The 25,248-nt window shown below is 40.6% G+C and overlaps 2 protein-coding genes across 7 annotated transcripts; both read left to right on the forward strand.

The window, feature by feature from the left end:
• The first annotated feature begins 870 nt into the window (after positions 1-870).
• On the forward strand, positions 871-15,710 carry arfip2b (ADP-ribosylation factor interacting protein 2b). Of its 6 annotated transcripts, none has more exons than XM_034549641.1 (10): positions 893-1,210; positions 3,190-3,300; positions 6,181-6,237; positions 7,688-7,796; positions 9,624-9,680; positions 11,060-11,175; positions 11,337-11,558; positions 11,701-11,858; positions 12,413-12,587; positions 12,725-15,710. In XM_034549641.1, the coding sequence occupies exons 2-10, from the start codon at positions 3,202-3,204 to the stop codon at positions 12,878-12,880; spliced, it is 1,149 nt and encodes a 382-aa protein (XP_034405532.1). In that variant the 5' UTR covers positions 893-1,210; positions 3,190-3,201; the 3' UTR covers positions 12,881-15,710. The 6 variants fall into 6 exon arrangements, with proteins under 6 accessions (XP_034405537.1, XP_034405538.1, XP_034405532.1 ...); XM_034549642.1 differs by having other exon boundaries at positions 6,181-6,213; XM_034549646.1 differs by lacking the exon at positions 9,624-9,680 and having other exon boundaries at positions 871-1,210.
• A 1,863-nt stretch (positions 15,711-17,573) lies between these two features.
• fhdc3 (FH2 domain containing 3) lies at positions 17,574-24,106 on the forward strand (the record flags this gene model as incomplete). Its single annotated transcript, XM_034550478.1, has 11 exons — positions 17,574-17,819; positions 18,136-18,197; positions 19,404-19,506; positions 20,592-20,677; positions 21,350-21,450; positions 21,603-21,673; positions 21,810-21,923; positions 22,022-22,092; positions 22,259-22,376; positions 22,528-22,692; positions 22,912-24,106. Coding segments are annotated over 11 exons (2,181 nt in total), but the record flags the coding sequence as incomplete, so codon positions are not given.
• Positions 24,107-25,248: the final 1,142 nt, after the last annotated feature.

The following is a 25,248-nucleotide window of genomic DNA, read 5'->3' on the forward strand; positions in this document are numbered from 1 at the left end:
GCCCGGAGAGAACCCACGCTGCCACGGGGAGAACATGCAAACTCCACACAGAAGGACCGCTCCGACCGGGAATTGAACCCGCGGTGAGGCGACGGCTTATAATAAAATGAATATCATTCTAACCTTTATTTAACCATAGAAATAAATGCAGATACTTTTTCAAAAGACAAGTTGAAAATTGGATGTCAGATATAACAACATACATTCAGACCACGCATAACAATGCTAACATATTTATCTCAGACAAGCTCTAACGCACAGAGCCTACAGATCACTGTGTATCGCAATTATATGATCAAAGAAAATGTACAATTACTCTCACGTCCTTATATAATTAATGTAGCCCACAGCCAGCAGCCAGTAACAGCCTGAAACGTGCAAACATCACCTGCAGGAGGCTCTCAGAGATGGGTTATAGGCGTGTGGGGGGAAAATGAAGAACTCTCACTCCTTTCTAATTTCCAGATACAATTGTGATGGGGAAATGTGCTTAAAATAAGAATTTTGTCAAAAGCGTCAATATATCATATACGCACATTGCCCTGAATTCGAAACTATTGAAATTGGCATGCACACATATCATGTGTCGTATTCAAAGATGTGTGGAAACCCAATGCTACAGGCAATTCTGTGTATGAAACAACTTGTTTAATGACGTCAATAGTGTTCACTATCAGTTAAAACGTTTTTATAATCAGGCAACTGGGCTGTATTATACATATACGGAATATAGATACATTTGAAACTGTATAGCAATACAAAAAAATACTTAGTTACAAGATGCATGGCTTGAAGGTTAATACCTAAATGCGCCAGGTCGCACAATGTCAGTGTTTGCCTTTGTAACGAGTGATACATCGTCTCTTAAATAGACGTTCTTTGAATCGGAGCGCGTCGGTCTGCTAAATGAATTGTACGATTTCGTCAGTTCCGTAAAGCGTTCCTCCTGGTTTCATTAAAAAAGATAGGGGATTATCTACGAAGACAACCGCAGTTATAACAAGGCTTTACCTGGCTATGTCATCAACATATTCATAAACTAGAGCACGGGCTATAGTTTCCCACGGGTAGTTTTTTCCTCGGACCGACAAAAGACCATTAGTCTCCTCTAAACCGCGCATAGACTGGGATGCACTGCCGCTAGCTTGTTATTAGCTTTGCTCGCTAGCTTCCCGAACGGCTCTGTTTTTACGACGGGACCAAGCACACCGTAAGTCAACCCGTTTGAAAACGACGATGTTAAAGTTGCATTTTGAACCCGGAGTTATGGTTTCTCATTTCCACCTCAGAACCAACCAGCTGTCCACAGTGAACTCGCTGTCTTGTGTTTGACCAGCCTCCTCCGAACAGCTGCTTATGTGAAGTAGAAGCGGGCCTTTTTCTAGAAAGCATATTCTGCCTCAATATGGTGCACGTTCTCAACAAATGACAATCACAATCGGTTCTGTTTTACTGCCTACTGTGTCGGGCAGATGAAACCCACCGGGGGAGTCTCGCATCCAGCGTTACCTGCTCAAGAGAGAACTGTACACCTGTGCTGATGCACCTGTCGTGGCTTCCAGGATCGTTCATTTGTCCAATTTCAAGTGAAACGTTCCAGTCTCTCTCGTTATTACTAAACCATTGTCCACGTTGGCTTACCTTTGTAATAATGCACATTGTCTCTGTTGTAGCACATGTTCTTCACGTTATTTTGTTACCCTTTTATATATAGTCAGTCTGGTTTAAGTGGTTTGACTAGACACAAGCTGGTGGATTGAGGGACTAAGCACTGTAGAATGATCAGGGCTTATTTCAGATGTAGATTTTATGCAAAGCAGTACTTGGTTGTTCAGTGTATGATGGCCTTTGTCTCTGATTTTAAAAGCTTGTAGCGAAGATCCCAGCATATGGCACTACCAGTAAAGTGAGTTTGTCTTAAAATGAACAATTTATATGAAAAAGAAAAAAATGTTTCCAGCCAAAAGATCTGACACGGATACAGTGAGATGTCTGGAGTGTATATATGTTCAGTATTGTTGGGCAGGATAACCACTACTTCAAATGTCTAAAGTCAACAGAGGTTGTCATTCCTCAGGATATGGACATGGCATGGCCCACAAAAAAAACACTTACAATAGGCGAGGTCAGAGTAAATGTAAACAAGGAGCTACCTTCCTTCAAACAAGGTCTGGGATATTGGTGCCAGCAAGAGATGTAACCGCCACACACCTACCAAGTAATTATATTCCAGTTAGAGGTTGTTGTTTTTTGCTGTTCGGTCCTGTCTTACTAAGCACTGTGATTCTAACTCACGGTCGTCAACAGGAAACCAACTTCTTTAACTGGCAACTGCTTAAGAAAGTCTGTTTGCTCTGATTCATCTTGTGGCACCCTCTTACATAAGTGTGCACAAGCATAGAGCACTTAGGCCGAAATTTCTATGGGCTCAAGGAACAAAAAGCCCAGAACACTGCTTCTGTAAGTCGGTCTTTGCATCGAGCTACTGTGCATGCTCGAGTAGATCCAGTTGTGACATTTACCTGTTTCACCTTCACCCTGCTCTGCAATCTGAAAAAAACATGTGAAGCGTCTTCCACATCTGTAGGCCTTACTTTTGCACCATCACCTGACCTCTCATGAGTGTTTGTTGCGGTGAATTAATTGTTTCCTTCCATGCCAAAAATAGGAGCTATAATGCTGCTTGTCTCGCACTTTTTTTGGGGGGGGGCAAAATATATAATGCTGACATGATTGCACATCTTGAATGTGTGAATATGTGTACTACTGCAGGCCAACTCAGTTTTAGAATGGCTAGACAATATTGATATAATCATTTTGCAATTGCCTCACTAGTCTGGGTTTTTAGTGAGTGGGTTCTAACATCCCAACCTTTAATAGGCTTTAGAGTAGAGTGGCCACTTCAACAAGACGGCTCATTGTAGTGGCGGTCTGAGCGTGGGGCTTTCATAGGTGTGCTGTATTTATGCCGAGCGGTAGCCTTGCTCTTTGAAAACCACCTCCTCGCTTATTTGTGGCAATTAAATTCCCATCTGCCTCATGATTTGGCTGTTTTGACTACGCTCTGTGCTCTTCAAATCAGAATTAAGGCCTTGATGTTTTTCCATCCATGCCATTTTCACCTAATTTACATATGGTAGTTTGTACTTTATCTTCTCCTCCGTGTCTCTCTCTCTCTTTTTCACACAGACATAGTGCATTATGACAGACAGCATTATGAGTAAAGCTGCCACAATGGAGATTCCTATCAACAGTAATGGAGACACAGGGACCCTACCAGAAGATGACAGCCTTGAACAGGTGGGTCACAGTTATGTATCAGTCGACTGTGTGTCACATGTTGACACTACCCCGTTTATTATTGTCATTGTTAACCTATTCAAAGCTATTATTACACAAACTGTTCAACATTAACATATATATATATATAGTATACTCAAAAGCAAACAAGTGAGACAGAGTTTTTTATTTTCTTATTCATTTACTTGTTTGGAATGTATCTTATTTTCTACTACATAGAAATCAAGCTCTCCTATTACTTTGCCATTGTTAGCCCGCTACAACTTTTTCATGACTCATAGATTGTTTTAACTGCAGTATTCTTACAACAGTGATGATGTGATTTGTTGTATTCTGAACTTGTTTTTACTCGTTTGTCGTTAGTTTAATTTAGCTATTGAATATATAGTTGTTAAAGCATTTGTTTATTGTCAGTTTAATGATACAGTACTGTCTCAAGGTTATATCATTCACATGAGAGCACATGATACAAAAAGCTTACCCAGTGTGACAGATAAATGTGCAGTTTCGGTTGTTTGAAGTTGACACGGGTTATGGGCAGTATAGTTCTCAGCTATCACGAGATCAGCTTACTGAGCAGGCTCTTTTTCTACCATTTACACTCTCACAGTACTGCCCTGTGATAATATGCACAGTACAATTTAAGACTGACAACTTTATTTGCTAAGAGGAGTAGTCTCGAACACTGGCTGGCTGGATGTGGTCACTTATTGTTGTTCTTATTGGGAAATTAGGTGTTGTAGTCTAGCGGTCTCCTTGGGAACCAGGTCCCATTACCGCCTCATGTGGCCCTATGTTCAGGGTTCAAGACGTATGTCTATGCTTTATTCTAGGTGTTGAACTGAAATGCTGCTCAAGCTCAAGGGTAGGGCACCAGCATTATTTTTACATCATTTTCCGAAGTGTCTTAATGTCGGTTAGAATAACATAACCGTTGAGTTGGAGAGTAAGTTACCGTAGGTGAAACAGGTTGTTCCCTTTCCTGCGTCCCAAGGCGCACCTTGTTGGACAAACAGACTGAAGATCCTGGAGGATCCTGTTATTTGCTCACCAAACTGTTTGGCTCCACTCAGGAAGTAAAAGGAAACCCTCCCGTCTCACAAATCTTGCATGGTGAAGCACGTATTTAACAGTTTGGTGTTGCTTCGCCCAGTTTACTGCGTTCATGTATGAGAAGTGTTTAGCTGCACGGTTTGGTGCTGCATATTAACCAGTTGTCATAGCAACTCTGCAATTAATCTGAAACTGGCGATGCGTCCTCCCTGGGTGAAAGCCTTCTGAAATCAGATTGACATCTGCTGTGCAGCACTCACTTTAAAGCTGCAGCCTCCTGTGTGGCTCTTGCCCATATATATATATATGAAGATTGTCAGGTTATGGAAAAGCAAACGTCTAGTTTCTGATGTCGCAGCATTGAGCTTTTGTCAAACGGTGACGGGGATCTTGACTGCCTGCAGCATCCTGGCAAAGGCTTCAGCTGTATCACAGTGCTCACTGGTCAACGGTGCTTTAAGATGCTTATGCTGTTATACTTGTTTACTTTTGATATTCATTTTGAGATATACCAGCAATTTCTTTACAATTGTTCAGTTTCTTTTGAAAATAGCGGTTTGCAGCATTTTAAATCTATATCTATCACGCACAACATTTGTACATAACCAGGCAAGAGACTTTCATAAGTCTATTAAACCTCACTGTTAAGATATGATTTCCAATATTATTGGGAAAGGCTCTGTAGTTATCTTATCTCAAGGAACAGGCACAATGTCTGCGTAGTGTCCAGAGAGGATCAGTGTCTGCGTCAGCTTTCGTCCTCATTGAACAGATGCAGATCTCTAAAAGAAGAGACATAGGACAAATGAAGGAGAAGATGCAGTTAAACAGGCTCTGTCTTTTTTTTACATTATATTTGGAGTTATTTCAGTGAATTTCTGGTTCAAATATTAATCTTTGCAAGATGTTAAATGGCGACAGAAATTCTACTGATGCTACAATGAAGATCATTTGGCCGGAAGGTTACATGTTACTCTTCACTCAACCCATATAATTGTCTATTCTGGCAATCAACATGTGCTACCTGGAGTGTGGCCACTCAATCTTTGTGTGTGTGTACACGGTTCTGTTTTCCCCTCAGTGTTGTCACCTTTAAATGTCTGTAGATGCCTTGTTAAAAATATATATTCATTTGTACAGTGCAGAGCTCAACAATAAGGATTGGCTGATGGCCCAGGGCAAGTCAAATGGCCCGTCGTGCTAGTAAATTAAGACACTCACTTAACCTGATTTGGCAGGTGGTAAACAAAGAGTAAAACACATTGTGGAGCTGATGATATAAGTGGCTAAGAAGTGAGCCTTCTCGCTTCCTTCTCATCTCTCCACACATGCAGCACCAGTGGGGCCACTTTAGTCTTTAATGTTATTGAAGACCGCTTATAAATACAACAATTTGGATAGGGGCTAGTAAAAATGTACTTCAAGCAAGTAGATATCTGACCCACTTGCGAAACAAAAAACATTACCGTTGAAACCTGCATTGTTGTACAAGAATCTGTATTTTCTTTTCCCAGACAGTGATGAAATAATATCATGGCAAAGCTACAATGCACCAAGCAAAACATGTTGAGCCAGTGGACTAGTTGATCCACTTGAAACCTCAACCTAAACTATTTAAATGATGCATCCTGAGCTGCTGTGATATCACTCATCACTGCTCTCCATCTTACATCCCTGCTGTGTGTGGACATTATGGTGATTCTTCTGGCATTCCTTTTTATCATTCTATCTTGCTTCATAATTTCAGTCATGGATTTTTCTTTTTGTCTCCTTTCTTTTTCTATTTGTTTCTTTTTGTTGTCGATTCCCCCCTCCATCTCTGTGCAGGCTGCAAAACTGCAGTGGAACTTAGATGAGAAGGTAGGGAGCTCCAGAGGCACCAGGGTGAGCAGGCCATTTGTCCATTTGTGTGTGTTGGTGTGTAGTGCTGCTCAGTGGTTTGACTTTGTGCAGCATTAAGCTGCCTCACATGTCAGACGTGTCATTGTTATGGCAAACCACTGCGTAGCTTGAATTGTGCTGCCTGTTAACTCAGCTCCTACTAACTCTAGATACAAGGAGTCTCTCAGACTTGATATCTTTTGAGAGATATCCCTCAAATTGAGTAGTATTAACAAAATAGCTGGCATCTAACCCTTAGGTCTCAATATTACAATCTGTTTTCGTTTGATTATTCAAAATCGTCTTGTGTGTGTTGAGTTAATATAATTTCGATTCTGTGTGCACTTTGATGACGTGTGAGTGTGATTCCCTAATTTTAGCGAGAGTTGATTGACAAAACAATCATGGCTTCATACTAATAATCATCATGTCGTACTACTGCTGTAATGATTTTAATTAGCTGTGCTAGTTCTGTTTTGATGATTTAGTCAAAATGAAACATTTGTCTGTGTTCTGGTAAGAAGGTAAAGAGAGAGCTGACAATGACGACCAACAGATAAGGGCCCGAAGCAGAGCTTGAATACATTTATAATAGATACATTTTTCTTCATACTGAAGATTCCTCGTTTAACCTCCAACAGCACAAACCACAGCTGTAGTACTTTTACTTCCTTTTGTTTGGGATCAAACATGCTGTTTGTGTTTGCTTACAAAAAGGAACCAGCCCCCTCCCTGGAGCTTAGTTTCCTTATCACAGATTTGCTTCGAGAGTCTAAGCCCAACATTTCAGGAAGTGTAATATACATAGTGTGCTTCCGTTTACATTTTTCAATTGACCAGATGGGGGTTTGCCCATATAATTAAACGAGAGGCTTGCTTTTCGAAACAGGCAAGAGTTCAATTTGAACCTGTAAACTTCTCACACATGTTTCCTTTTTTCTTTACTGGCTCCTACCAAAACCAAAAACGAGAAAACCGTGAGTTACGATGGATCGTAACGACAGTTCCCCTCACGATCCAGAGCTTCACTGAAACCTGTGATTATTTTGGAAGGAGCAAATAGTCTGCAGGAGCATTTCCTGCTGCATAGATTGTTGAAGTTGCTGCTGGCGTTGGGCTGCCATGGCTCTGGTTCCTCTCACTTGCTCCTCTCAGGGCAGGACATTCAGTTCAAGCCATCACTTCGGTTGATTATTGGCTGCCGACTTTTGGTGTGTTTGCTTTGGTGTGTTTGCTTCCAGATAAGGGTGGAATTTAGACACTACCTGCAGATTGTGTGTACTGACTAACCCTTCTAACATCGTAGTGTTTGTGCCCCTCTAGTGAATAAGTATTTAACCTACATGTCTACACCGTCTGAATTTAACACTCAAATCATAATCTCCTGTCATCCCCCTCCAACCCCTCAATCCTGCCCTTTTTTATTTTTTATTTCCCCACTTAAACTTTGTAGGACCTCCAGCAGGTGATGGTATCGGGTCCCAATCTCAACGAGACAAGCATTGTATCAGGAGGCTATGGAGGAACAGCAGAGGGAATCATCCCCACCAGCTCAATCAAAGGTAGAGTCCTACTCTCATTTTTTATGTCTTTTCAGTCTCTTTCCAGCTACGTCGCCGTTCCACTTTGAATTGACACAGTGCTGCGCCTCCTACTCTGAGGTTATTCAGTTAGTCTGATGACAATGAAGTGTTTGATGTATGGGGTGGAGTCTCTTATCGTTCTTCCCATGAGTTTGTCCTGCAATTAATTTGTGGTCAATTTGCACATCCCTCGCTCGCCATAGACTGCACTGTATCTGATAAAGTGCCCTTGTGGTCTGAATTAGTCAGCTATTTATGGTTCTTCTATGTACAGATATAAGAGGTAGCAGGATGGCCGAGTGAATGATGAGCTATATTGATTTTATATCTATGAAGAGGGTCTTTTTTTCATAGTCTGCAATATTGCTCGGCCATGTTGCTACAGTAGCCCAGAATGGACAACCCAAACTCTGGCTTAAGATGGGTCCATTTGTGAATCTTTAGTTGGTTCCAAACTCACCACTAGATGGCACCAAATCCCCCACACTGCACCTTTTAATGGAAATACCATGCTAATGAAAAAAGCAGAAACAAACCCTCTTCAGGGGGATCTTTAGGGGGACATAGCAGGTCATCATGATATGCCACAAAGAGTTGGTATATATCTGAAAGTTGGGAACCTGAAGATTAATGCAATATGTAGTTCAGCACTTTGTGACAATTGTTATAGTCATAAATCAGATTTAAGAATTTATTAAAATAAATTGGGTGGTGTATAAGGCCTTAGAAAATTATAATGAATCGGGATGGCCATCCCTGTGCTTTATCATGGCTCATAAGCTGTTGCAGCAGTTTTAGGGTAGATCCCATTTTTTACATAGATTTGCTGGTATATTAAAAAAAAAAAAAAGTACCACTCAAGAATTAATAAAGATTATGATGTTATTGCCAAAAGAACAGAAAGTTAAATTTGTGTACATCAATTAATTTTGTATTATTTACTTAATTGTATTGGCAACAATAGCTTAAATCTACAACATGATGATGCAGATTTTTAATCCAGACGTTGGCATTTCTTGGTCTCAGAGGCACAAATACACATTTACATCTTACTGATTTTTCAAGTCTATCGCTTAAACTTTACACCTGTGGGCTCATTGAAACCAGAAGAGTCCAAGCTTTCTAGACATTCCTATTTATGCAGTTCAAAGACGGTTCATCCCAGAATGTAGAAATATTCAACTACACCATTTTTAGAATACTGCATGCAAAGAAACTGCTTGCTTTTGGCCAATAAATGCATGGGATTAGCATTAAGTGCAAGTCTGTAAAGGGTTAGGGGTTAGTTACTTATCTGCACCCATAAAACCAATTTCCATTCATATTATTAGCCCCCTTCTCCACAAGCCAACGTGACATGTTACCAATGGATTCCTTGCTTCATCTCGTGATCCTGCTACAGCCTCTTAAAGACAATAATTTCGGGCAGAATACTCTCACTCTCCCCCACCACCCTTGCATCTGAATGCAGGCTGATACTCACGACCATCTTAAGTTTTCAGATATACTGTAACAGTGAACAACTAGTTTTTTTTAAAATCAAATATGTCAGTGTTTCTAAATGTCAAGCAACATTGTTAAAGTTATATCATGTCAAGGTATCCTACGTCAGATCCCAGTACTCCCATTAATAACACTTGTATAATTGATAATAAATCCGTAATTGTTTTGAGTTGTGTGATATTTAAGTTACACAAATGATTTAATATAATTTTTTACTTCAGCAGTGTAGCTGATTAACTGTGTCAAAGGGAAATAACACTCATATATTGGATACTAATTTCTGCTTCTTTGTCTCTCTCTCAGGCCCTGCTGTGCACTACAATGCAGAGTTTAACAAAAGGATCCCTGTTGAAGGATTAGGTGGCTCCTTAGACCAAATTATTATTCATAATGGAGTGCTTTTCGACAAAATGTGATAGAACCATTTTTTGGGATGAGCGACAATTATAAGATCTACAGCCTCCAGTCTGTAAATATAAAGTATTGTACAGTACTTTTTAGTTAACGCCAACACATAATGTAATTTTGATTTCAATGCATATTTCTCACATGATGGCTATCTCATTTTGGAAAGACACCTTTTATACTAAGTCTGTCTTTTTTAGATAGCTGGGGGACCACCTTCTCTTTCCTTTTTATCTTCAGCAATGTTTCTCTTTTTCAGTGGTGCCTGCTCCTTTCTTTTCTATCGCATAATTTCTTTTTCATAATATTCTTTCTGGTTGGTTTTTCTTGCAATTTTAGTTTTTCCCAGAATAACTCACAGAACTTCTCTGTGGCGAAACAGAAACCATCATTACGTCTATGCATATTTGTACTAAGACATTGAATATATACGGTAAAAAATTGGGAGAACCTTAGTAAATGTTTAAGTTTGTATCCTCTCAATCCTTTCAATTTTTTCATGATGAAATGAAAGTAGTCCAGTTTATTTAGTATCTCAATGTTTAGTTCTACTGCAATTCAAACTTGTATTCAGCATCAGTCATTTGTCTTTTATAGTCATGCGCTGAATGTTGTCTTTTCATCTTTGTACGTGTCTATCTTTGTCATCCACCTCCCTTTCACCATCCCCCTACACGTTCCTCATCTTCTCCCTTTTGTGATTGTACTTTTCTCTCTTCTCTGCACCCTCCCCCCCCACAATCGTCCTCCTACGTTATCTTTCCATTTTTGGTGCGCTTGTTTAATAATTACTTCATGTTTTAACCCTAAATATCCAACTATCATTTAAAATCCTAAACATATGTGTATATAATTTACAAAAATCCAATGTAAATCCCGCTCCCATACCCTAATTCATCCTGACCCTGAACCAATCCTTCACCCATACCTGACCGCCCACGATCACCGACCTGCGCATGAAGGCGAAGTAGCGCTCCCCCAAGCAGTTCTATTCTGCCACATAGTGAGCCAATCAAATGAGCACCAAGGAACTGGGGAGGGAAAGATGTGAAGTTGAATGCTATGGGCTCTACATTGATTGGTCAGATTGCAGTGACCCTGAATATCCCTGCAGTCTACAGTATTTCTTCTTTCTATTATAGCTCTATAAAAATGATTTAGTTATTTTCCTCACCCCAATAGTTCCCGTTATTGATTTACTCATCAACTCCAGCTCACTCGGTGCATGTTTTACAGTGGTGTACGGGATAGTGGTGATGGACACTTAATTTTGTCTACCTGTGTTTGTGTTTTAGTTTTTGACAATGTTCCTGTGTTTCTAAATTGTCTCTCAGGTTCCAACATGCACCACAGCAGCAGCAGCTCGTCAATGGCGGCAGACGAAGCGACCCGCGGGGTGGCTGTGGAAAAGCTAGAAACAATGAAGAAGTGGGGTCTCAACACTTACAAGGTAGCTACAGTTCTGTAATGTTGAGCTTCATGATAAAATACGACTTGGTGATTATATTTTATTTTGTATCTGTGCTTGGGAATCCTCTGGAATTAGGAACCCCTCCCTCCCCATTGTGTTCCTTATGTCTCTGTGTGTCTTCCTTTTATTTATTCTTTTAGTGTACAAAGCAAATTATCTCGGAGCGTTTCGGTCGGGGTTCCCGGACTGTGGACCTGGAGCTCGAGGCCCAGATAGAGGTCCTGAGAGACACTAAAAAGAAATATGAGAATGTGCTGCGATTGGCCAGAGCGCTGACCAACCACTTCTACAACATGGTGCAGACACAGCATGCACTGGGGGACACCTTCGCTGACCTCAGTCAGAAATCTCCAGAGCTGCGGGTGAGGTCTAAAATCATGTTCATGTAGCTTTGATGCTTTAGACATATATCTGCTTGAAAGTTGAGTAGCAGGTTTGTGACGACAACATTGGGAAGCATTAATACATTCACATTCTATTATGTGCATTCATTTTCTTTTACAGGATGAGTTTGGCTACAATGCAGAGACTCAGAAGTTGCTGTGTAAGAATGGGGAGACTCTACTTGGTGCTGTTAACTTCTTTGTGTCAAGCATCAACACACTCGTCAACAAGACCATGGAGGACACCCTAATGACAATCAAGATGTATGAAAATGCCAGGTAAGAACATGCAGCACATTGATTATTGATATAAGATTAGCAAACGGATATAGACAAAACCCACAGACAGTGGGTTTAGGCAGTGTTGGTGCGCCAAGCCAAGCCAATCCAATCCTTATGAATACATAACTATATTCATTGAAATAAATGCAAGGCAAGGAACATTGTTCCACCTCTCGAATCTCCGATGATAATTTGATGCACACAATGAGTGCTTCTTTGTGAGTAGCTATTATCATGACGTTTAAAATGACCATTCAAATATTCCCTCTATATCCACCTTTTTTCTTCTAGCGCTTGAACTTGTTTTCAACTTAGTGGCTGGAATATAATATTATTAGTTAAACTCATGGTTATCTCGGAACCCATTGGCTATCGGTCTGACGAAAGATGAGCCTCTGGGGGCTACATTATCTTCAAATAGTGCACAGTAGCGCAAACACAAATACAGTAATCTATCATGTGTTATGGAATATGTAAGATCCAATCATACAGTAGTGTCCAACATTTTAGGGCCATTTCAAACTAAAATGCTCTTCTTTTTTTATGAACAGACTGGAGTTTGATGCCTACCGGTCAGACCTGGAGGAACTGAGTCTGGGACCGAAGGACGCTGTTGCCATGGCCCGCATAGACACTGCTCAGCAACAGTACCAAGTCCAGAAGGACAAGTATGAACGCCTCCGCTCAGACGTCATCATTAAACTCAAGTTCCTGGAGGAGAATAAGGTTAGTGGGCAGGGTAGGCCTGCATCAACATCAGCATTCAAAGTGGAAAACAAGACATGTAGGATTATCTCGCTGTGCGGTTTTTGTGATGATTTGCACAAATGAATGTCCTAAGCTCCCTTGTTTCTCTCTGTCAGGTGAAGGTGATGCATAAGCAGCTCCTCCTCTTCCATAATGCCATCTCGGCGTACTTTGCTGGCAACCAGGAGCAGCTGGAGCAGACGCTGAAGCAGTTCAACATAAAGTTGAGGCCTCCAGGTGCTGACAAGCCCTCCTGGTTAGAGGAGCAGTGAGGAGGTCTGCCGGACCTCCTGCAGCCTCGTCTCGACCACATCCACCCGTTACCGGTTGAAACCCCAACTTACAGAGGACCACTACAGAAGAGGGAAACGCATACGTGTAATTGGGTGGATTAAGATATGAGATGAGCGTGTGGCTGGATGATTGGACAGATGGATTGCAGGGTCTTATTGATGAGTGAGAAAAATGCAGCAGGGAACCAAGCGGCCAGTTTCATGAACAGTCAGGGGGCTTTTAGGGCCTCTTCCCAACTTCCTGTTTCACCCACTCTGACCTTTTTTTGTGCTTTGTTCCCAGAGGAACTGCTCATCTCCCCATCCCTTTCTCCCATTTGACTCACTTCTATTTCAGCACTATACTTAGTCATGTTCATGGTCATTATTGTTCTCCTCAAGTGCTCCCAGTGCTCTGAGTTAAACTTCACACGCCATCTTGGTAACAGACGGGTGACATAAGGAAGAATGACAAATCCATTAAAACACACTTGGATGTAACCAAACATGGCATCAAAACTCTTCCAGACCTTATCACTCTCCTCGTGTGCCTCCTTTATTTATGAGAAAAACACCCTAAATGAACATGTGGCCTGCAGGAAGAAAGATAAATTAAGAAAAAAAAGATTTAAAACTCCACATGAATGGGATTTGGTTCACTGGAAAGGAATGCTTTGGCATTTCAAATCAATGTACATTTCAAATTAAGTACCATTTAACTGGAAATAATTAGTATATGATTGTTTGTAGCTTAGAAAACAAAAAGACTGCTGTTTTAGTTTTCGCTGTTTGACTGACGTGTTTTTATTTAGTAATATTTCAGTACTAGTCTGCTTGCGTCATGCTTCAGAGTGAAGGACAGGATTCTGTTTGGCAACGTCTGCTGCTGCTTGAGAGGGAAAGTAAGTCGGAATTGGTCTGTAATTATCAGAAATGCTACAGATTTCAATTGTAACCTGAGAGTTTATTGACTTCAACTCCATATATGCAACAATTGTTTAAGGAACACTGCCACAGCTTCCCAAAAAGTTATACTGGTTGTGATCTTTACTAATTGTATTTTATTTACCCAAAGATAAAGCTGTCTCCTTGTTATGTTTTCAGTGGTTGGTTCAGTCTCACTGGACTGAGGAGGCTTTGAGGGACAGTTGAACCGTGCACGATCAGACAGTTAAGATACAACAAGCTTTAAGGGATTCACTCCATTATTTAATTGTTTAACAGATTGTACTTAAAAGGAATTAATTACATATTTGTCCACATTGATACATTGAAATGTGTTTTGTCTTTAATGATATTAAGGACATGTCATTGACATCTAGGTCTTTCAGTCGCCCTGAAGCAGAATATATTTGTCTATGGTTACCTTTCTTCACACTGAAGATTACTGTAATTGTCTAACATTACTAATATTTCCACATCAAATCTTGTAAATTAGTAGTTGGGGAATGGGATGGCACTACTTATTTATCATTTGTTTCATATCCTTTAATTTAACATTGTCTTAGTATAATAAACAATCATCTGTTGTTGACAATTAGGAGAAGGTATTACCAGAACATAACGGCATGGTACTACAAATGTAATGTAATTTTTATGCTTCATTGTATTTATTATGTTCATTATATCTGTTACTTTGTTTGAACCAACATATTTGTATCCTGATACTTCTGTGCAAATTACTCAGTTTATGAGTATAACGTTAATGGCGTTTTGCAGATGACACACTAATGTGAGAATATCCCACACTAACAAATTATGTAATTTATTTACTCCAAAAAATGTTTCTAAACTAACTGATCAAAAGTTAAGTGTCGAACTTCTGAAGTCAAATGCAGATAATCCAGTATCATGAATGTTTTGCCATGCTGAACTGAACTGTGATCAGTTAATGGGTTAGTGCTCCACCTTCTTGTCTCCTCTGTATTTGCATGGCAGGCAGCAATCCAAAGTACAGGTGCATATGAGCGTCAGTGCATCGTGGGATATATATATATATATATATATATATATATTGTGTGTGTCTCTTTCCCACAATGCACTGACGCTCTACTCTGCCTTCTGCACGCCAGCTTGCATGGACGGCATGACGGCATGACGCCATGCTTGCGGTTGTTGATTCACGTCTTGATATTGGCTGAAGGGAAATCACAATATGGGGGTTTTCTTTTAAATTGTCTTGGGGACAATAATCGAAGGAAGGTGATTATGTGATTTTTTAATGAAAAGCAGGTATCACAAATGTATTGTATGATTTGGTTGGCTTGTGTTTTCTGAGCTTGTATCTGTCACTGTGTCAAATGGGTGTATTTTCTTCTGGCTGAAAGTTGCTCAGTAGCCACAAGTGAGACCAAGGTCTCACTTGTGGCTACTGAGCAACAGAAAAATGCAGTTTCCCTGATCAGCTCCTGATCGCCACACAGCAATATGAACAAAATGTGACTCCTCTTTTCCAAACCTGCCCCGTTGAAACTCCAACACCAAAATTAATGGCAATAGGATATTTTTTGTTCCTCAATTGTGAAACCTCTAGCAAATTGAAAAGAAGTGTGAGAAGCATTTATAGTCACTGTACTATCAGTCTTTAGATTGTTGCTGAGAGAGAACCAAGATTTATAACATGAGATATTTTATTTGTGTACAATCAATATTTTCTAGTCTGAGCTGATGTATTGTACTGTATGAATGATTGCACTTAATGGCATTTAAGATGATAAATGATGATGTTGTGTCATGGATTGATGTGATACTCTGCCTTCATTCCTCACTCAGACCTGCAAAGTCCCACCCAACCCTGAGGGAACAAATTAAAAGTACACATTTTCAAATGCTCTGGCTGTATTTTATGTTTGCTTTCATCAAATGTATATTGCACTGTGGCCCAGTGTCCTTTCTGTTGCACGCAAACGGAGAAGCAACCATCTGGATTTAGTCAAAACTTCCATCTTGTGATTACCATTGCACAAAGGTATTTTAGAAGTAATCTTCCAATCATGCATCATTTATCAAATGTCTCATGAAAGTAAACCATTCTGTCTTAATATGGAGACAGCTCCAGTATTATTGATATATGTCTGAAGCAGCTCTCTGACACCTAACGATCAGCAGTTCACATATGTTTACACTCAAGTTGCATTTCTTTTTGCATATTAGTGTCAATTTTAGCGGCACTGTTTTGTCTGTTTTTTTCACGGTACAGTTGTGGTGTTACATTTTACATCTATGAACAATAACTTTTCCATCTCTTTTTTTAAAATATCGTTTCCAAATAAAATGACACGATATTGTTCATGATATACCTGCCTTTGTTTGTGTTTTTAATTATAATTTGGCAGCCTATAAAGATATGTAGAGCATGTTATATACACAGGCTGCGTTTGTATATTATGTATGTGTACATTGAGTTTTCGCTTTGACCTTTTGTTGATCACCAAGTGACAGCGCTTACCCATCATCGACCTCCCTCTCCCGACAAGGGCGTTCCCGTACCTGGAAACTAACTTGAACGTGATTGGTGGAGGCGCGCCCACCACCTGTGACTGCTGCGCGTGACCCAGACTGGCGGAAGACTGCACTTCGCCTGAGCACGAGGCAATTGATCAGTGCGCGAGGATTTATGACAGCTACGTTTTAATAGCACGGTAAGTGAAGCAAAATAAAGTTAATTGTGATGGTTTGGTAAGTTAGGGACGTGTTTTTAAGGATACGAGGCACTGTTTTAACAACATGTCCACAGTCGCTTGTGTCAATGTTTATATTCGACTTCGTGATAGTACGATTTCCCTACTTCTAGTTTGTTCGTCTCTTATTTGCAACAGCTTCCCTCCTCTGAGAGGAGAGCGTAAAGACGATTGTTGAAGCAGTATTTTTTTTTTATATGAATCTATTGGTTGGTGGATGGCTGTGAATAAGTGATATCAACTGTCAAGCAACGTACCTCTGTTGTGAAGGAGGAAGCATTAAAAGCACGATTTTATCAATGACGTTTCGTGTTATCGTAAGATATGGAAGAACCATAATTACGATAAAACATTTATGGAGAAAATGTTATGCTGTGTTGTATAGTTCAAGGAAGAGAAGTAGAAGGTAAAACCATATTGTCAGTTCCAATGTGAGGGAGAAAGTGTAGGCACTATTCACAAACTAGTGTCTGCCTTTTAGATAGCCGATAATAACCATTTCACAGGTTATTCAAAGTAACACATTCTCTTTGATTTAAATATTTATGTTAAATTAATAACTTAAAACATTTTGCTAAACTTGTATAGGCTTTGGCCTTTGTCAGCCTGTCCGCAAAGTATTAGCTTCAGATATAGAGGAGAACAATTATATTTTGTTGATAGTAGTTTCATGCTCCAAACAAATCCTCTTTTTCGGCTAAAAATTCTGCACTCTTATGGATTTATGTTTCTGTACCTCCTCAGATCAGAGTGGCTAACAGCAGGATACCTCCTCTATCCATCATCTTGGACAGATGGAGGGAGTGCTGATTTTAAAATCTGCCTCTCCTCCCAACTGTTCCAAACAAGACTCGTCTTCTCCTCTTTCACCGGATGCTCGGGAAGATTCAAATTTGCAGTCATCTTCTCTTGCGCCTCCCTCCATGTGTGTTGCCGCTGTACCACCTCCTCCTCCTCCTCCTCCTCCTCCTCCTCCTCCTCCTCCTCCTCCTCCTCTTCCTCCCCCTCCTCCTTTTGGCTCTCGTAACGTCCAGCGGCGTTCCATGAAGAAGCTGAACTGGGACACCATCCCCAGCCAGCGTGTTCTGGGAAAATTGAATGTCTGGACGTCTAAACGGCCTCAGAGGGATCTCATGCTGGATATCCCGAGCATGGAGGAGTTGTTCAGCCATGTAGACAAACGGGCTTCGCTGCCCAACTCAAGGGTCATGGGTCTGAAGACCTTTGAAGGCATGGACTTCTTTCCACAGGAGCCTCAGGTAAAAAGCTAGGTTTGCTCTCGGGGCCATATTTTAAATTATCTTTGCCATAAAGCTGATGCAGGTCATCCTAAGTTTTTATGGGCACGCACATTCACACAGAATGCACAAACTAGAGAAGTAATCAACCCACAAATAGGAAGTGTTTTTTCAAAGTTCCACACTAATCATGGCGTCATTGAGGAACAGCTAAAGTAAAGCCATGTTCGGGAGTGTTTTGCTTCCTCAAATACAATATTGAGTATAGATGTGTCTGGTTGAACAGAGGTGAAACCATTTTTTTGTTTAAATAATTTGTTGTTTCTTTTATCTTTAGGTGACAATCCTTGACTCTAAAAAGAGTATGAATATCGGGATCTTCCTGAGACATTTCAAGAAGTAAGGATTGACACATTGTAATCCAAAATAGAATGATATCTTTAACATTGAGTGTCTAAATAATGGAATTTGTTTATGATTTAGCAAATGAACCCACAAAATGCGAACACAACTAGAACCAAAGGGACCTGAAGTGGAAGAACAGGAAGTGATGGTCAGAGCAGAGTGCCGTCATTGTCACTTCTGCTGCGCTAATCATTACCTCTCTTTATCTCAGTGGAGCATATTCAAATAAATTCAAATGCCTTTTTAAACATCCCTTGAGAGTGTTGATAGGGAACAATTATGACTTGCTGCATGTTTCATTATTTTTGTTATTGTTGTTTCTTATAAAATACAGTTTCATGTAACTAAAGGAACAAATTGCTGTGCTTGTCGGGGCCCTCGGGGAACTGTGATCACAGCAATTCTGCAATGCAATATCTTACATTCATATGCATGTATACAAACCTAGCAAAGTACATAATATGATGACATGGATTATTATGCTTTTCATGATGATGTTAGAATATCAAAAATACTAATTGAAATGCTGTTTTGGCAATACACAAAACCTTTTTGAAATCCTATTTGTCTCCCTTAATACTGCAAAACTAATTTTGTTTTAAGCCAGTTTAGTTTTTTACATGTACGTAGTAAAATGATATAATCTGCCTTGCATGTAAACCGTTTATGTAGTCTATCCAGCACTGGATCCAGTTTCTGTGTGTGGACCTCATCAATATGATATCTCTTAAGTTCTCACTTTGAATACCAGATGTGTGTCCACAGCTCAGTACTGTGATGACCTTCAAATCGCCTCTGCTTCTGTGGTAGTGACGAAAAGGCACGTAATGCTGCTATTTGAGGGCATTTGGTTGGACATTAAAACAATATCAGTTGTGAAGTGCTAGGAGAGCTGTAGGTGGTTGTGTCATCATGTTTTCATCTGGTTTGTATATGTCGGCAGCCGAGGTCACCCGAGAAGCTGCAGCATTCAATATTTGAAAGTCGGCTGCCGATCAAACAACTTTCTGAATGCAATGAGCTACAAAATTAATATTATTTTCATGCCGGCCATGTTTGACCATTGATCATCTTCAGGGCTTGACTTTGTGAGGGCTGTGTGTGTAGCAGGTTTTCTTTTTCTGTAAATTGTTTGATTAGCATGACTAATCATGTTTGTTATTATTTATTATTATTATTATCTTTTGTCTCCCTCTACAGGCCAGTGACAGAAATGGTGCAGGATATTTGTCAAGGCAACTGGCTGAGATTTGGGACGGGAAAACTAAAAGAGCTTTGTAAACTACTGCCAGAAGAAAGTGAGGTATAAACAGCTCCACTCGTCCCTTCACATCCTTCCAATTAAATCCTGCATGCAGAAAATAAGACAAATGAACTTTTGTGTGTTGCTGCTTGCAGCTTTCTTGATAACCTCTCACGCAAACACCTTCCTACCTCCGACTAAATGCTGCCTCGCGTCCTGAGCATATATATATAAATTAGTTGCATCACTGACTCACATTCAGAAATACACTCTGGTTCACAGGGAAAGACTCCCTGGGCTTTGACATTCAGCAAAGTGGACAACTAAAAGGGCCTCATACAGCTGTAGATTTATTATGAGGTTTAGATATGAAAGGCATTGAATACGTTTATATTTCCAACTCATTGTAGCCTGAAATAACTTACAAAAGGCCCATAAAGCACCCTAAAAAATGTAACTCAACTGTACAGTATTTACTGTACTTCTACATTCACATGACAGAGGAATGTTACTGGTTACATTGCCGAGTAAGATCTGGCTTACAAAATATAACAATTGAAATGTGATGCATTATTTTGTATTAACATATACATATATTAACTATCCAGCATAACATTATAATTTAAAGCAGAGGTTAAGGAAATTAAAGTACATTATGTTATAATAATGAATGGCAGTCAATGAGCTGTGGTCTGCTGGTCTCTTGAGAAATGTGAAGGACGTACAGACAGACATGAATCGACAGATGATCCATTGCTTTATGCTCTATTTGGATATAACATTGTTCTCCATTTGAGATAATTCAAAAATAATGACCGAAAGTTTAGAATTCACCTTCATTATTTAAATTGTTATGGATTTCCATTACTGCCAATGCTTCATATTGGTCAATCGTGTGTGTGTGTGTGTGTGTGTGTGTGTGTGTGTGTGTGTGTGTGTGTGTGTGTGTGTGTGTGTGTGTGTGTGTGTGTGTGTGTGTGTGTGTGTGTGTGTGTGTGTGTGTGTGTGTGTGTGTGTGTGTGTGTGTGTGTGTGTGTGTGTGTGTGTGTGTGTGTGTGTGTGTGTGTGTGTGTGTGTGTGTGTGTGTGTGTGTGTGTGTGTGTGTGTGTGTGTGTGTGTGTGTGTGTGTGTGTGTGTGTGTGCAGGTGAAGCAGCTGCTGTCATTCAGTGGGAACATGTCCGTGTTACCTGAGGCGGACCAGTTCATGGTGCAGCTGGTCAAAGTCTCGGGGTTAGTTTTCTGAAAAGCTTATTTTTAATGTTTTGGGAAAACCTATTCAATGTTTGATTGATTTATTAGTTAAAGAAATGTTCCTTGCAAAATCACGCCAACTAACAAATGAGTGAAAAAAACATATAAGAAAAAGAACATATGCTGACAGTGACAAAATGTAAAGGACTTCCTTTTTTTTTTGGGGGCCTTTCATATTTTGTATTTTTTTTGTGCACCACAGATTTGACACATCAAAACATATGTGTCCATTGAGGAAACCTGTGCTATTAAAATATGATATACAGATATCTCCTGGCTTAAAGGGTTTGGTTATATGATACTTATCCATAGTCAGTATACTACTAACAATATGGCTGTCTGCACCCCAGCTTGGTGAAACATACAGGAGTACCAGCTGCATATGTTCTAAAATACATTTTGCATCAGCAGAATATCAAAGTCAAAACTATTCTAAATATATACGGTACACTTAAACTGATATACATTTATTTTTAGTGGGCCTTTCTTTTAGGTGGCTAAACAGCAGTACATTGCTTCTCCAAGGTATACATTGACTATGGATAAGTACTCAATACAGCCCCACTTCAAAACACTCAAACTATCCCCTTCACAGATAATGAAACTGGTGATGCAGTAATTTTGTACGTTTTATTAATGTCTTGCCTTCAGCTATGAGGAACGCTTAAAAACCATGGTGCTGAGGGAGGAGTTCTTTCCTCTTATGGAGGACGTGAAGAATTCTGTTGCTGTCATGACCAAAGCGGCTAATGGTAACACACACCTACACTACATTAAACTGGTTCACACACATCCACCAAAGCTGCCAACAATTTGAACCTGGATTGTGTTTTATTACGCCGCTTCTCATTTGAGGTTTGCATTAAGGTTCTTTGTCTCATCTCTTTTTCTTCTCTCCCCTTAGAGCTGTTGGACTGTGATGACCTACACTCAGTCATTCGACTGGTATTAAAAGCTGGGAATTACATGAACGCTGTTGGTATTTTTCTTTTAGAATTATGCTTATTATTTATGATTTTATGTATTCTATCATTTGCATTTAATCTGACTTTTGTACTTTTTACTATTTATTGTACTGATGTATGGACCATACCAATTCTGTATTTTTCAGGGTGGTTACAGTGCCAGTGCCAATGCCATTGGCTTCAGGATGACCTCTCTGCTCAAGCTGGCAGACACCAAGGCCAACAAGCCTGGCATGAACCTCATGCACTATGTTGCCAAGGTGAGGAGGAGCCTTGGGGTGACGGATGAAGAAAATATCTGTGAAAGTATTGTCCCAAAACTCACTGTTTCTCTATCTCCTTTGTCTTCCACCTGCAGCAAATAGAGGACATTGATGCTGAGTTACTGATGTTTCCCACCCAACTTGAACACATTGGGATGGGATCAAGGTGGCTATCATTAGTATACTGACATCTATTCGGGGATTTAACTGATTGGTTCCTTAGTAGCTTCAAATGTTGTCTGTTTCAATCTGATATTGTATCTGGTTGTTTGCACAATATTGTATTACTTGGAATTACGGTGTGTCAATGTATAAATGTCACTTACTAACAGAATTTGTAAAGAGGAGGTCATCGCAGACTTTGAGAGGGAATTCAAGAAAGTCAAGGAAGTGAAATTGTACAGCAGTAGAAAGCCTGGCCTCTTACAACAAATGGAGACATTTTTCGTGGTAAAGTTCCCGCTTGTATTTTTACCTTTTTTATTGTGCAAAAGCACCAAAATGTTTAGCAAAAGCACAAACCGAGCCTGTGAATACTTTAGTCGCTCGACGATTTAAATTCCTCTTCTTTAAATCTTTTTTAATGTTTTTCTTTCCTTAGAGGGCTGAGGCCAAGCTGGCCGATTTGGGAACCTCTCTTCAGGAGCTGAAGGCTCTGAGCGATGCTGTCGCTGAGTACTTCTGTGAAGACCCGGCTACCTTCAAACTGGAGGAGTGCTGCTCAATCTTTCACTCGTTTTGCAAGCGCTTTGACACGGCTGTACAGGTGAGAATCCAAAGAATTAACAACAGCACATCAATGTGCAATGGAATAAACCGCATCACATTGAAACATTATGCTGTTTGTATTCAAGGGCCACCTAAAAGAAACCTTTTAATGATTTCATATTGAGTACTTTTAATGCTTGCAAGCGCTGTCCTCCTGTCCTTTTGTGTCATTAGTTTGCATTGTCTTGTATTTTACTTGAATGTATTCTCTCTGTAGGAGAACCGAGATCGAGAGGCAGCAGAGCAGAGGCACAAGCGGAAGGAGAGTGTACGAATTGCAGCCAAACGCCGCTCCACAGTGTCTTGCCTGGGACTTGAGCGGGAGCGGGCCTCCGTATGCTTGGAGTCGGCCTTACACAGCTTTCTCTCTACCGTTCCAGAGGGATTAGTCAGGTGCAGGAAGAACACACTGCCCACAATCGAAGGATCCCCCTCTGAGTGCAGCTCGCGGAGTGTTGCATCAGAAGCACAATTTGAGACACCTGAGAAAAAGCAACCCATATTGCAGAAAGAGGACATGGCTGAACTAGGTAACAAAGAAGAAGCTCAAAAGATGCGTGACATAACTAGGAAGGTGCTTCGCTACCAAAACAGCAAAAGCAGCCTCGATGGAGACAGAGTTTCAGGCATTCCTTGTGAGTCAGAGAGAGCACAAGACACACCACCTACCCCGAGTACCCCTCAGCCTAGAACCAGAGACTTCTTCTTTTCCAACAATGAGGGTGTGGGCTCCCCATGGACTATCCTGAGTCCTTTTACTTGCACCCAAAGAAATGCATCCCACCGAGACAGACAATCACACCAACGCAGGCTATCCTCAACTCCAGGTGAAGATGACCTTGATGATGGAGTCTGGGAGAGTGACGAAGGCAATTATCTCCCCAATTCCTCCAATCAGGAAACTCTAACATCTCCCTCTGGGGGTTCTGTATCTCTCCCTGAGAGCCCCAGTCAGAGAGCTGTGTCGAAGAAACCAATCCTCAGGTCCGTTTCCTTGGTTGAAACCAGGCGATCTCCAGGATCTGGTTTCCGGCTGGGAGACTTGTTCCAGAGAAGCATGTCTCAAAGGTCATCATACTCCTTTGGATCAACGACAGAAAACACGAGAGAAGAAGGAGCAGGAGTCAGGAGTTCGAAGGCAGGGAACCATGTAGAGGGTCAAGGAAGCACCTCTGGGTTCATATCCTTCTTCAGACACATTGGAAGCAGAAGTAAGCCTGGTGATGTGGAAGAGCAACGCATCAAAGGATCTAATACTTGATTAACATTTCATTTGGAGACAAAGGCCAAGCTTGGCCTTTTTTGTGTGTTTTAGATAGTTAAAATGTGTTTGTCCTTTTTTATTGTCCCTTCATTGGACAAAAGGTAAATGGGGACTTGCTTTGAACTGTGAAGGTTTTGATTTTGTGTGTCAAACCACATTCAAAAATCTTTTTTTTTTGTCTATTTGTGTGCAATAAAATGTGTTATTCTACCATTTTTATTTTATTTGTATATGGATTATGCTCTTATTTACATGCCTCCCCTTTCATTATGTCCTTGGTGCTTCCTGGTGCTAATGTCTCCGTGGTGAGGCCTGCTCACTTTCCAGTATTTGCCTTTCACTTCCTCTATTATTTCTTCTCTCCGTCAGTCTGGCTGGCAGGCTGTTGTTCAGGTAGCAAAGGGAGCCTTATAACTTTTAGGCTTTTATAACATGTAGGATATGAACACTGAGACAACCCCAAACACAAAAGCAACCAGATTGGATATTTAGACCATGGCTATATTCATTTAAATGTCAAAATCCTCCTTGATGCTGTCAACACAACTGAGATCAAATCTGAAGAGGAAACGTTGCAGCTGGAGAACCCACTCTGGTATTCAGATGATGTGTCCTACCACCACTGCCACCTCAGTCTCGCTGAGATTTGGGACAAAAGAAGACATTCAGCTGTGTTACTTGGGCAACAGGATTTGTTTACAGCCATTTTCTTTTGAGCTCTCAGTGTAATAATACTCTCTTGAACAAACTGCTTAGTGCAGGCTCCTTTCTGACTGATCTGTTGTCCTCCCACATCCATCCCGCCCATTGGCGAGAACTCAGTGGGGACATTTTCAGTCGCCTAGCTTTTCGAATCAAGGGGCACAATGAATGGAATGACACGGGGAATATATGGAGTTGGACTAAAGTGTGACAGCAGCAGTTAAGTAGTTTATCTTGGCTATAAGCATGCAAGCTCTCTTCCAAGGTTGGGGACCTTTTGTTAGTCAGACAAAAGCTCAAAGCATGGCCTTGTAGACCTGCAGAGATAACCGTGTGGGAGTTGGAGCTGAGCACTAAGTCAGCAGCGACTGACCCATTTGTGTAAAATGAGAGGGCGAGAGAACAATCGGTCCTTTGTGATCAAATGTTGAGTGCTTCGAAGAACCATCTCATGTGAGTCCACTCCTGACGACTTGAGGCGACGCAGTGAAGAGACGAGAAACGGGGCATGAATAGAAAAGAGAAAGAAGGTGAGGTTGGGGGAAACTTGGATGAAGTCAGAGAGGGAGAGAGACTTGTAAGTTGTGT

The sequence above is a fragment of the Cyclopterus lumpus genome, chromosome 14, assembly GCF_009769545.1.
Source record: "Cyclopterus lumpus isolate fCycLum1 chromosome 14, fCycLum1.pri, whole genome shotgun sequence".
NCBI classification, from domain to species: Eukaryota; Metazoa; Chordata; class Actinopteri; order Perciformes; family Cyclopteridae; genus Cyclopterus; species Cyclopterus lumpus.